This window comes from Coregonus lavaretus, assembly GCF_964263955.1.
Source record: "Coregonus lavaretus genome assembly, chromosome: 29".
Classification (NCBI taxonomy): Eukaryota; Metazoa; Chordata; class Actinopteri; order Salmoniformes; family Salmonidae; genus Coregonus; species Coregonus lavaretus.
Window position 1 is genome coordinate 28,556,167 of NC_140016.1, and position 13,461 is coordinate 28,569,627.

The following is a 13,461-nucleotide window of genomic DNA, read 5'->3' on the forward strand; positions in this document are numbered from 1 at the left end:
CAAATGTCATAATATGTCAACCTTTTTCTGTATTTTGTTTAACCCAATCAGAATATTCTGAACATACCTTATTTGCCAAGAAACATGTAAAGGTCAGGGACAGGCTTCAAGTTTCAAGTCCAAAGAAATGCTTACTTGCAGCTTCCTTCTCGACAATGCAACAACAATAAAACATTATAAAAGATAAGAATATGAACATAAAGTAAATGGCTCAGAAGAATAGAATAAACATTTTAGCAAAACACCACTTGTTTACCCTGCTGTCCACCATTTTGTTCTACCAAATCTTTTTTTCTGGCTTTCACAAAGTAAACAAAGCATTTCCAGATTCAGGTTTTTCCACTCTGAGGAAAGATTGTGAAACAAGGGTGTGCAATGTGGGAAAGTTGCACTTCAAGAGGTACTTAAAGCACAGACATTATGCAGTCAGAAGCACAGACTGAAGCTGAGCAAGACCTTCTCGTAGAGTTTCTCCTTGAGTGAAAGTATCACCTAAGGTTTCAACATGAAGACTGCTGTTCTTTTGTTTACTGTGGTCCTCATAGGTAAGAATAATCCAAAATGACTTATTTAACTATTAGGTAAATCCATTGCAATATCTATCACATTCTTATATAGATTCAAATCAAGTAGCTGACCAGCTCGCACATGCGGTTTGGTTCTGGGTGCAGTTTCTGTTCAATATAATTTTGGCATCTTAATATAAATGCCCTTAAATAGTTTAGTGGAAAATATCAGCATAAAATGTTTTCCTCCTTAGTCAATATATCTGTTGTCCATCCCATCTCTAGCTGTGTTGTCAGAGTGTGAGATGGTCAAGTTTGGTCAGCTGTGCAGCGGCAACTCCAGTAACAGGAGGAGGACAGGGGACAGATGGGGACAAGGACAATACGGGGCACGCAGGTATGGCAAGTGTGTGTGTGTCTGTATGTATTTGTGGCATGTATTTTGATGTATCAGTTTGGTTTTGTTTTATTTTACTGTCCGCAATTTACCTCATACTTTAGTTGGTGAGATGTTAACCACATTCCATGATAATTATTTAAATCTTAGAACCCTTTAATACAATATAATATAACTTTGATCTGAGACCATGCTCTTACTGTATACAGTACAATACTTTACGACAGAAAAGGATGAAAACATACCATAGTGTTGTGATTGAGAGACTCTGAATGAATCCCCCAGCATTAATTAACCCTTTCCTATCTCTATGTCCAGAGGAGACCGTGTGCATCAGGGCCTGGACATTGTGTGTAATGATGGGGCCACAGTGTACGCTCCATTTGACGTGAAGCTCAACGGGAAAGTGATCGTGTACACAGACCCGAAGAAGGCAGCCATCAACGATGGGATCAACCTCAGTGGAGAGGGTCAGTGTCTATCCTGAATCATGTTTTTAAAATAACTGAGATAAATAGTTAAGTTAATGCCATGCTTGTAAATATGCACTGTATCCCGATGGGACTCCCTAAAAACCAACCACTTCATACAAAGTGATTTTGTAACAGGCTAGGAAAGCATTTTCGCTAACCCTAACCCTAACCCTTTTCTTAACCTTAACTTAATTCTCCTAACCTGCTACATTAATTATCCTTACCTATTGCGTAAGTTCTCCTAACCAGCTACGAAAAAGACACTTTTGGTCGTGGCTGTATCGAAGTGCCGTGTTTTTAGGCTGTCCCGTATCCCGATATTCTGACTCTGTTGTTTCACTGAGGTATACTGGCAACTAATATGTCACATGGCAGAATGGATATTGGAAGAATATATGGGATATCATTGGGTAATGGTTCATTCATAAACTATTGAATCGATTGGCTAATTGATTGATTGACTGACACTGTGGTTGTCTCTGTTTTCTAGGTCTGTGCTTTAAGCTGTTCTACGTGAAGCCTGACAAGTACTCTGGGGTGGTGAAGAAGGGCCAGAGGATTGGGACCCTGCTGACAATGCAGAGTGTCTACCCAGGGATCACTTCTCACGTCCACGTCCAGATGTGTGACAAGTCCAACCCCACCGAGTTCTTCTAATGGAGTCCCCTTTGGCCTCTCCTTCAACCAATCAATCAAGCAATCAACAAAATGATCATAATCATAGGGCAATAGATGGCCTTAATGTGTTTAAAAATAATAATTTGCTATTATTATTATTATTTGTTTTATTATTATTTAACCTTTACAGGTTTTTCTCATGGAGATAAAATCTATTTTTCAAGACAGACCTGGTTATAAACGTTTTTTTATTATAGTATAAAATACATAAATGTTGCACACTTCTGGAATAATGTTTTACATTAACCCTATAAGCATCAACAGGGGTAAATTCATCATTTTGAAACCCTTTTTTTATCCTTCTGAAAATGTTACGTTGATTTCTGTGTTAATATATAATTTCTATGTTATATATATAATCTCTCATTTGTATACTCAATAGTAAACTTTGTGAAAAAAATATGATAGATTTCAAACAAATACATGTATGTCATTGAACAACCCCATACCATGACTAGATGGTGAAAAAAAAACACCCATATCTTTCATAAGTTCTTTAAACAATAAAAGCTAATTTACCAACATTTCTGAAAATTGATATATAGAGATTTGGAATTAAACTTCTATTGATCAAAATAACAGTTTAAAACATGAAAAACATACAAAAATGTATATTTTTAAACATAAAAGTTGACTATAAATGTGTGAAAATTAAAAAATGTATGCATATTTTGGGGAATTTCAACCATTTACTTGTGTTACAAAATTTTTATAAAAGAAAAAGTGTTACTGTTTGAAAGAAAGTGTCATTTTGCCATCGTTTCCAATTTGGGGTCAAAAATGACCCCTGTTGGTGCATTTAGGGGTTGAAATATGTTGGTGCGTTTGGGCTATTAACAAGAAAATACATACATAATAAATAATTCCTAATAAATAATGTGTATTTTTGTATCTGAGCCTCCGTTTTGGATTTTTCCATATTTTTGACAGTATCATTCGTCATTCTCTCAATAAAAACAACGGTGTGGCTGTGCAACCTGTGTTCAGGACACCTTTGTCCGGTGCACTAAACAACCTAATAAAACAAGCGCAACCATTTAGGCAATGTCGAGCCCATGTGGAGGGGGAAGGGAATGAGGAAGTAGATGTGCTGACTAAACAGTCCCTTCAGAGAGAGGAAGTGGAGGTGCCAATGAACAAGGCTAAGGGACTGATGTGGACAGTAGTGGTGCAGAGACACTAAGGGCAGGCATCCATTCCAAGTACAGAGGAATAATAAACTTACGGTTAGAAAACAATTACATTTTATGCACAAAATGCTTGATCTAATAAAGCATACGTGGTCGGTTTCCATTGTATTGTTGTTTTGGTTAATTTTCGTTGAGTAAGGCAGCTCCAAAATACAGCTGTTTCAGCCTTGCTCTGTGCTTTCTGTGGTGGAGGGGCATTTTTGACTATGTTTTGTTTTACCCCATATGTAACTCTGTGTTGTTGTTTTTTATCGCACTGCTTTGCTTTATCTTGGCCATGTCGCAGTTGTAAGTGAGAACTTGTTCTCAACTGGCTTACCTGGTTAAATAAAGGTAAAAACAAAACAAAAAAAGAGACAGTACAGAGCGTAGGCGTCTTTGATCTTCTCTGGTTGCGCGTGATTGGCTCAGGGTGCTGTCACCTCAGCACCTGCTGGGAGAGCTAGCCAGCAAAAGCCCCTCTTCGGTGCTCCATTGATTTACAGTAGAAGTGCCGGCCCAAGAAGGCTCATTGTCATTGGCCACAGATAAATCAACATCTTATGCCCGGTAACTTTGATTCAAATGTGTCAACCTCAAAGCTAGCTAGTTTTTTACCACACACTGTTACCATGTCTTGAAGCTAGGTAGCTTAGCTAGCTGAAACATGTCGACTAGCTTAGCTATCTCCTAGCAAATGATTTTCAAAGGTAGCGTTATGAAGGAAATGTAGAGATAAAATTCCTTGGTGATAATTACCCACCTAAACTTTAAAATATGGCTATCCATTAAAATAAAGCAAGCTGGAAAAGAAGATTCAAGTCGAGAGATTGGTGGTGGATCATGGAGCAGTGGCTATTGTGGATGTTTGATGGCAGACTGTAATACCCATGGAACCATATGTAGAAGAAAGATTAGTTATAAATGTATTTGATGGAACTGTAACTGTGCAATAGATGAAGCAAGGGAATAGCATTATAAACATTGCATTTTGTTAATTAACCAGGCCCCTTTGTAACAGGCCGGCAGGTGCATGCAGTGTTACAATATTACAGACCGATTAATAGTTAGTTCACTCTATAAAAGTATGCTCGACTACCGTGGTCTTTCGTGCAATAAGAGCTAAAGATTTGGGACGTAGCCATAAACTGATCATAACCCAAATGTTATAACGTTTGTGTGTGTGGCTCAAAACTAATTTCTGGGATTCATTATTAGTGCATTCAATGTGTAGCGTACTGGTTTCAATACATATGAGCTTTGTTGATTTAGTTTGCCACACCAATATTTTCATGGTAAATTCACCACTGGACAGGAGGTAAAATGGTCTCTCTCTCTCTCTCTCTCTCTCTCTCTCTCAGTGCATGCTGGGAGTTTTTTGGAGTTTGAGTGTTTGGTGTGGAGGGCTTGTCCTAACTAATTTGTTTGTTTCCTTCCTTGTTTTCTCTTTTCTATGGTGGAGGGTTAATGCACTGTTTGTTTTAGTGGTACCCACTGGGTTTTATTTTTCAAAGTTAGAGAGGAAGAGGACAGAGGTTTAGTTTCCTGGGGTTTTGAACGGTGAGGTGTGAGCGATGGCTTCGCAGCCTAGCGCGGAGGAGACGCTGTCGTTACGGCATGGATTCAGGTGTGTTCCCGATAATGGAATTAAGGTGGAGGAGGTTCTGCTCGCGGTCGGCGAACAGGTAGGAGCCGAATTTATACATTCCGCGTCCAGAATGAACAAAGCTGTGGTTGTGTTCATGAAAAGGGCAAATTTGGTGGGTAGGCTCATTTCAAGCGGAATATTTGTAAGGGATGTGTTGGTGCCAATTTCTCCTCTTTCTACCCCTTCGACCAGGGTGGTAGTTGCAAATTTGCCTCCGTTTATTACGGATGATCAAATCAGGAAGGAGTTGAGTCGGTTTGGTAAATTTGCTAGTGGTTTTCGTGTACTGTCGGCAGGTTTTCAGGCAGATGCCGTCAAGCACGTTGTTTCATTCCGGAGGCAAGTGTTCATGTTTCTGAACAACAATGAGCAACAGTTAAATGTGCACTTTAAAGTGAGGCATGGGGAGGGGCTCTACGCAGGTTTTGCCAGCACAGATAGTCTACGGTGTTTTGAGTGTGGGGATTTGGGGCATAAGAGCTTTGCGTGCCCACATAAAGGCCGTAGACAAGGTGAGGGTTCAAGCGCCAGTGGGGGAAATCGAGGTCAACGTGCAGGGGCCCATGAGACGCAGGCAGCAGAGGCTGGGTCTAGTCATGCGACAGATGGTGGTGTAGTTAAGGCTGGGTCTAGTCATGCTATAGGTGGTGGTGTAGATGGGGCTGGGTCTAGTCATGCTATAGATGGGGGTGTAGATGAGGCTGGGCCTAGTCATGCTATAGGTGGTGGTGTAGATGGGGCTGGGTCTAGTCATGCTATAGATGGTGGTGTAGATGAGGCTGGGTCTAGTCATGCTATAGATGGTGGTGTAGATGAGGCTGGGTCTAGTCATGCTATAGATGGTGGTGTAGATGAGGCTGGGTCTAGTCATGTTATGGAGTGTGGTGTAGATGAGGCTGGGCCTAGTCAGGTTATGGATGGTGGTGTAAGTGAGGCTGGGTCTAGTCATGCTATAGATGGTGGTGTAGATGAGGCTGGGTCTAGTCAGGTTATGCTAGTGGATGAGGAGAGTGTAGTGGGGAAGGGTAAGCGACTAGGAGGGGTGGAGGAGGGTGTCAAGCGGAAGAGGAAAAAGGGGGAGAAGAAAGGAGGTGGGAGGGCAGAGGCTGGTGTGATGAAAGACACCAAGGAACCTTTGCCTGGTGCTGGGGGGGAGGCCCCGACTAGAGAGGAAGGGCAGGTGGTCAGGTTGCCTGGTGGGGGGGGGGAGGCCCCAACTAGAGAGGAAGGACAGGTGGTCAGGTTGGGAGATGGAGATGAGGAGGAGGAAGGTGAGTCTGAGGAAGAAGCCGATGAGGATTTCTTTTCAGACTCCTCCTCAATGGGTCCAGAGCTGACAGCCAGTCAGTCAGAGGGGTCAAAGTACACGGTGACGGAACTGTCAAGGTTCCTGAAGGAGACTAAGGGGAAAAAAGTTAATCTTGAGGCTTTTTTTTGCGATCCGGGAAAGTTTGTAAGATCAGTGCAACATGCAATGAAAAATGAGGGGCATGGTGTCCTCTCACCCAGGAAACGGTTTAGGTTAAGGAAGTGGGTCACAACAGTGCGTAAAGGTCTACCTTCAGACACTGTCTAGATGAAAGTTTTCTTTCTGGCACTGGAGCTTTTTGAGCTTTGCTATTGGTCTCTTTCTTTGCTGGCTTTTCTCCCACTTCTTATGGAGACTCTTTGGGTAGGCTCGCTTAATATTAATGGCGCCAGAGATGCGGGAAAGAGGAGTGTGTTGGATGAATATGTAAAACAAAAAAAAGTACAAGTGTTGTTTCTGCAGGAGACGCATAGCGATGTGGTGAATGAAGTTGATTGGGGGCTCTGGTGGAAAGGGGCAAGTGTGCTGAGCCATGGAACAAATGTTAGTGCAGGGGTGGCAGTCCTTTTTGTACCGGGTCTGTCTGTAAAAATTTGCTCCTCAAAAGAGGTGTGTACAGGTAGACTGCTTGTAGTAAAGGCAGAAATTAACAACAGGGGTTTTGTCTTTATAAATGTGTATGCGCCCAACACAGGGAGAGAGAGGGGGGTTCTATTTGGGTGTCTTAGAAAGGAACTCTCACAGGTAGCGCCTGAGGAGACGCTGGTGGTCGGCGGGGACTGGAACTGTACGATGGATTTTACGAAAGACAGAAATGGGGAGGAGCCTCATTCAGGCTCAGTGGGGGTGTTAAGGGACATTATTAATCAATTTGACCTAGTTGATGTTTGGAGAACTAGACATCCCAACACAAGACAATATACGTGGGTGAAGGTCTTTGGGGCTAGGGTGAGTGCAGCCCGGCTTGATCGATTGTACATGTCCAGGAATCAGAGCAATAGGTTGTTGGGCGCTACCATTCTCCCGGTGGGTTTTTCGGATCATCACATAACCATGGCTCGGCTGTCTATTTCACCAGGGCCTCGGCAGGCATCCTATTGGAAGTTTAATGTAAAGCTCTTACAAGATGCCACTTTTTGCTCAGGTTTCCAGACTTTTTGGGAAAGGTGGGGGCAGAGAAGAGAGGAGTATGAGTCTCTGAGTCAATGGTGGGATGTGGGAAAAGTCCAAATTCGGCTTTTCTGCCAACAGTATACAGCTCTGTCATCCTCAGAGGCTAGGAGAGTATTGGGGGAACTCGAACGTAGTATTAGTGAGATGGAGGTAGAGCTGGTGGGGAAAGGCAATGTAGGCCTCCAGGTTAATCTAGCTGAACTACGTAGGGACCTGGGCAGTTTTTTCCAGGTTAAAGCGAAGGGAGCACTTGTAAGAGCTAGGTTCTCCATGCTCAAGGAGATGGATGCTCCCAGCTCCTTCTTCTTTGGTTTGGAAAGACAGAGCGGTGAAGCCAAGGGTATGCATTGTCTACGGCTTTTGGATGGGCGGGTGACCTCTGTGGTGGGGGAGATGCGGGAGCGGACTGTGGAGTTTTACACTGAATTGTATAAGGCAGAACTGTGTGATCCTATGTGTGCTAAGGTTTTGTTTGCCGAACTCCCTAAGCTCTCTCTGGTACAAAGGGATGAAATGGACATTCCCCTGTTGTCCCATGAACTGGCAGAGGCCGTAACCCAGATGTCCCCCGGCCGTGCACCGGGGGTCGATGGACTCCCAGTGGAGTTTTATAAAAAATTCTGGGGAATAATTGGACTGGACTTCTTTCGCGTGTTGCGTGAATGCGTCGGGGTAGGAGAGTTGCCGATGAGCTGCCGTCGGGCGGCTCTGACTCTCCTGCCCAAAAAAGGGGACTTGTGTGAACTTAAGAACTGGAGGCCTGTGGCATTGCTCTGTGCGGACTACAAGATATTTGCCAAGGTCCTCGCTAACAGACTGAAGTCCCATCTGGACTCTATAGTACACAAGGACCAGACATATTGTGTACCGGGACGCTCAATCACGGACAACTTGTTCTTGATCAGGGACATGTTGGACTTGTCGAGAAGTTCTAATGTGAGCTTTGGTCTGGTCTCTTTAGATCAAGAGAAGGCTTTTGATAGAGTGGACCATGAGTATCTGTTTAATGTGATGTCTGTGTTTGGGTTTGGGGAAAGGTTTTTGGCCTATGTGAAGATGTTGTATGCTGGGGCATCATGTATGGTTAAGGTGGGAGGGGGGCTCAGTAGGCCAGTCTGGGTGAGGCGGGGCATTAGACAAGGATGCCCTCTATCAGGGCAGTTATATACACTAGCCATTGAATCTTTTTTGGGCCTGCTACGCAGGAGACTGAAGGGAGGGTGCTGGACAGGCATAGCAGTGTCAGCGTATGCAGATGACGTTTCTGTGATGGTCAGGGATGGTCAGGATATGCAGGCACTAGAGAATAGTCTGAAGGTGTACGAGGGAGCTTAGTCAGCTAAGGTAAACTGGGGAAAGAGCAAAGCTCTGCTATGTGGGGCATGGGGGGATAGGGCCCCTCCTCTGCTTCCAGGGGGGTTGCAGTGGGGTTGTGAAGGGCTTAAAATATTGGGGGTGTACCTGGGCTCGGAGAGGTGGGTCAGGAAGAACTGGGAGGGGCTGTCACAGGCAGTGGTGTCAAGACTGGCCAGGTGGAGGTGGCTCCTGTCCCAAGTGTCATATAGAGGGAGGGTGCTGATAATCAACAACCTGGTGGCATCTTCCCTGTGGCATAAACTGGCTGTCCTCAACCCCCCCGCCGGGCTGCTCGCAGACCTGCAACGCAAGCTGGTGGATTTCTTCTGGTCGGGCCATCACTGGCTGAGGGCGGCAGTGTTGTATATGTCCGTAAATGAAGGAGGACAGGGCCTGGTGGAACTGGAGAGCAGGGTGGCTGCATTCCGACTAAAGGCGGCACAGAGACTGCTGTACCATACTGATGTCGGATGGAGGGAGCCAGCATGCGCGCTGCTGAGGAGAGCTGGCGGATTAGGGTTGGACCGGCAGCTATTCCTCATGAGGCTGGAGGGGCTGAGTATAGCAGGACTCTCTGATTTTTACTCTGCGGTGCTGAGGGCCTGGCAGCTACTAAGGCCCACACGAAAAGGGGGTGTGGAGCCTGGGCTGTGGGTGTGGGAGGAGCCTATCTTCCACAACCCAGTCATCCTTTTGAGATCGGTTCAGTCAGCCACCCTGAAGAGGCGACTGATGGCAGCGGGATTACTAAGGCTGGGTGACCTGCGACTGCTGGGAGAGGATGGATGGAAAACCCCAGAAGTCCTAGCAAAACAAACAGGACTAACGTCTCTTAGGCTGCTGGAGAGATTCCTGGGGGAGGTCCAGGAGGCACTGTCTGAGACGGTAAGGGGGGTGTTTGAGCAGCCAAAGGGGGAGGGGCCACCAATGTTTCCGCCACTGCACGTGACTGCAGAGACTGGGGACTGGCAAGGGGGTCTGGAGGACTTGTTAGATTTTAACACTCCGAGCCTGGGCGAGTTTGAGGGGGTGGGAGGTAAAGCCCTCTACAACCTCTGCATTAAGGTAAAGAACATTAGGAGCCTAACAGGAGTGAAGGCACATCAGTGGCAGGGGGCATGTGGAGCGGAGAGTATGGTTGGTTTTAGATGGAGGGGGCTCTACAAACTCCCAGTACCAAAGAGGTCAGGGGACCTCCAGTGGAGGGTTTTACATGGAGCCCTGGCCACTAACAGCTGGTTAGCACGGGTTGAACCGGGAGTCAGACAGGGGTGTCCTTTCTGTGTCATGAGTGAAACTGTGAATCATGTGTTTTCTGTGTGCGCCAGGTTACTGCCTTTAATGTCTCAGTTGGAATGTCTGTGTGAGAGGTTGGGGGTGGGTTTTACTGTCGGGATGTTTATAATGGGGTACAGGTATTCAAATAAGGAAAAGGAAAAATGTGTGTTGTTGAATTTTCTGTTTGCTCAGTCAAAGTTAGCTATTTGGCTAACAAGGAGGAACAGGGTCAAAGGTGGGGGGATAACAGACCCTTTACTATTATTTAATGGGATGGTCTCTGCGCGCCTTAGGGTGGAATTTGAGTTTTATAAAATGATAAAAAGTGTGGAGAGGTTTCAAGAAATATGGTGTGTTGGGGGGGCTGTCTGTATAGCTGAGGAAGATGGTCTGGATATACGGTTGTAGAGTTGGTGAGGTTTGGGTTATTGTGATGTGTGGTGTTGTTTTTGTAACATGGGGTAAAGGAAAAGGTGAGTATGCAGTACAGGGGATATTGGTAATATGTTTACTTTATTTTAAGGGGTGGGGGGTGGGGTGAGGTTTTAATTAGATGAGGATGTACCATTAAAGAAAGACAAAAAGTCAAAGTCTCTCTCTCTCTCTCTCTCTCTCTCTCTCTCTCTCTCTCTCTCTCTCTCTCTCTCTCTCTCTCTCTCTCTCTCTCTCTCTCTCTCTCTCTCTCTCTCTCTCTCTCTCTCTCTCTCTCTTTCTCTCTCTCTCTCTCTCTCTCTCTCTCTCTCTCTCTCTCTCTCTCTCTCTGCTTCTTCAAATGTGTTGCTGACACAGTCACTTAGCTACTTCCTGTTCTCTCAGTGACAGTAAGGCAGAGAGTCGAAGTTTGACTGACGCCACAACTCTGAGAAAAGCTAACGTCTGTCACAACACACTGGGCACACCACATCATTTCAACATGGATAATTGGGTAATATTTGGTTGTGACGTTGATCAATGAGATTACAACCTATATTAATCCACTCAAAAAGACAGCCAATGTGTTATCAGCTTTCAACCATCTAAAAGCACAACCAAATTCCAATCGATAAACAATGTCTGATTTTTGGTTTAGCTGTCACCCAAATGTCTATCACTGCGCTTTCAACCATATAAAAGCACAGCAAATACAGTGTCAGATATTTTGTTTATTTACACAAAAGTTTAATGTGTTATCACTGTGCTTCATTAAGCAGAACCAAATGACCTGGATTGCAGTTGAGATTACATTAAAGCATATGGTATCATGTTTCAGGAGAAGACCCAGATGCAGACAGTGTTGAAGTAACAAAAGTTTATTACAAAAACAGGGGGCATTCAAACGACAGGTCAAGGGCAGGCAGAGGTCAGTAATCCAGATCAGAGTCCAAAAGGTACAGAACGGCTGGCAGTCTCAGGGTCAGGGCAGGCAGAGGTCAATAATCCAGGGTGGTGTGACAAGGTACAGAATGGCAGGCAGGCTCAGGGCAGGCAGAATGGTCAAAACATGAAAACAGGAACTTGAGAAAGACAGGAGCAAGGGGAAAACCGCTGGTAGGCTTGACGAAACAAAACGAACTGGCAACAGACAAAGAGAGAACACAGGTATAAATACACTGGGGATAATGGGGAAAATGGGCGACACCTGGAGGGGGGTGGAGACAATCACAAAGACAGGTGAAACAGATCAGGATGTGACACATGGTGCAAGTGACCAAAGATTCTGCACAGATTATTACAGTAATTGTGAAGAACTCCACAGACCTGCGACGACCTATGCATGCTCTCTTGAACATGCATGTTTTATATGATTACATAAGAAGACATTTATAGTTACAGCAAGCTCAAAAAGTGGCCATGGATGTGTTACTCATTTTAAGGTGAATTGTTATATTAGTTTGTAAAATATCCTTAACTTTAGGCTACATTTTCGGTGGTTGATGATCCAGCCAACCTACGAAGGAGGATACGCCAAAGGTGCCTGATGAAGAGCTCCGGGCCTGTGTATCCGACTGACGCTTCTCCCTCCCTGTACCTTCGACACTCCCTGCACTATATTGCTTTTCTGAACGGCCTCAACACCCTGTCAGCTGTGGAAGACCATCGTCAAGACCTGCCACTGCCAGTACCCTACATTTGTTTTAGTTTCCTTTTTAAAGCGTATTTTAGATTCTCTTTGTAATGAAAAGTGCTACATAAAATACATCTATTATTATTATTAATAATATTTACTTTATTACAAAAGTAATATTGAATTGTGTTTGGTTGACAATGCAAACAAATATCAACATTTAAAGGAGATGTATCTACTGCTTGGATAATTCCATCTGAGCTACTGGCTTAATCCCATTCTTTAATTAAAATGTTTGGTTGATTTAGAGACGTGAATCCAACATATAATTTGTTAACTTGTGGACAAGTTAATAGGATACTTATTGTATTTCAAAAGTGATATTGAATTGTATTTGATTGTCAACGCAACCAAATATCAACATTTGAAGGATATTATGTATACCCATCTAGTACCGGGTTGGACCCCCCTTTGCATCCAGAACAGCAATTCTTTGGGACATGGAAACGTTGCTCAATTGGTATCAAGGGACCTAACGTGTGCCAGGAAAACATTCCCCACACCATTACACCACCGCCACCGGGCAGGATGGGGCCATGGACTCATGCTGTTTACGCCAAATCCCGACTCTGTCATCAGTATGACTCAACAGGAACTGGGATGAGATCGGACCAGGCAATGTTTTTCCACTCCTCAATTGTCCAGTGTTGGTGATCGCGTGCCCACTGGAGCCACTTCTTCTTGTTTTTAGCTGATAGGAGTGGAACCCGGTGTGGTCATCTGCTGCAATAGCTCATCCGTGACAAAAAACAATGAGTTGTGCGTTCCGAGATGCCATTCTGCACATCACTGTTGCACTGCCCCATTATTTGTCTGTTTGTGGCCTGCCTGTTAGCTTGCACGATTCTTGCCATTGTCCTTTGACCTCTCATCAACAAGCTGTTTTCGGCCACAGGACTGCCGTTGACTGGATGTTTTTTGTTTGTCGCACCATTCTCGGTAAACCCTAGACACTGTCGTGCATGAAAAGCCCAGGAGGCCGGATGTTTCTGAGATACTGGAACTGGTCCGACAATCATACCACGCTTAAAGTCGCTTGGGTCACTTGTTTTACCCATTCTAATGGGTTCAACTTGTTACTTCAAACAGTAACTGAATGCTTCGATGCCTGTAGGCCTAATACTCATCTTGGTTTACATATTGGTTGACGTTTTAGGTTCAGATGCTATGATAAAAGAGGAAGGAGCAATATGTAAAAATACCTCTGCCATTTCATGGTTTACATTTTTTAAAATGTTCGCCTGATTTCAGTTTATGTGACACAACAAGTGGGTAGAGAATCATACCATGTAAACCACTGTGAAATACTGTATCTTTTCAATAAACACAAATGTTGTATATTTTGCTGTTTGAAGCTAATGTACAAAACA

At 44.4% G+C, this 13,461-nt stretch overlaps 1 protein-coding gene across 1 annotated transcript; it reads left to right on the forward strand.

The window, feature by feature from the left end:
• Positions 1 to 425: 425 nt before the first annotated feature.
• Positions 426 to 2,945, forward strand: LOC311105046 (leukocyte cell-derived chemotaxin-2-like). Its single transcript, XM_084147033.1, has 4 exons — positions 426 to 545; positions 792 to 903; positions 1,222 to 1,373; positions 1,867 to 2,945. Exons 1-4 carry the CDS (start codon positions 506 to 508, stop codon positions 2,031 to 2,033), a joined length of 471 nt encoding a protein of 156 aa, XP_084003159.1. The 5' UTR covers positions 426 to 505; the 3' UTR covers positions 2,034 to 2,945.
• The last annotated feature ends 10,516 nt before the right edge of the window (positions 2,946 to 13,461 follow it).

What these genes read in the sequence shown, in the direction of transcription:
- LOC311105046 (XM_084147033.1), top strand. Translation starts at nt 506, where the DNA reads ATGAAGACTGCTGTTCTTTTGTTTACTGTGGTCCTCATAG. An exon ending in GTTTACTGTGGTCCTCATAG is followed by an intron (nt 546 to 791) that starts GTAAGAATAATC and finishes TCCCATCTCTAG; the next exon opens with CTGTGTTGTCAGAGTGTGAG. An exon ending in GGACAATACGGGGCACGCAG is followed by an intron (nt 904 to 1,221) that starts GTATGGCAAGTG and finishes CTCTATGTCCAG; the next exon opens with AGGAGACCGTGTGCATCAGG.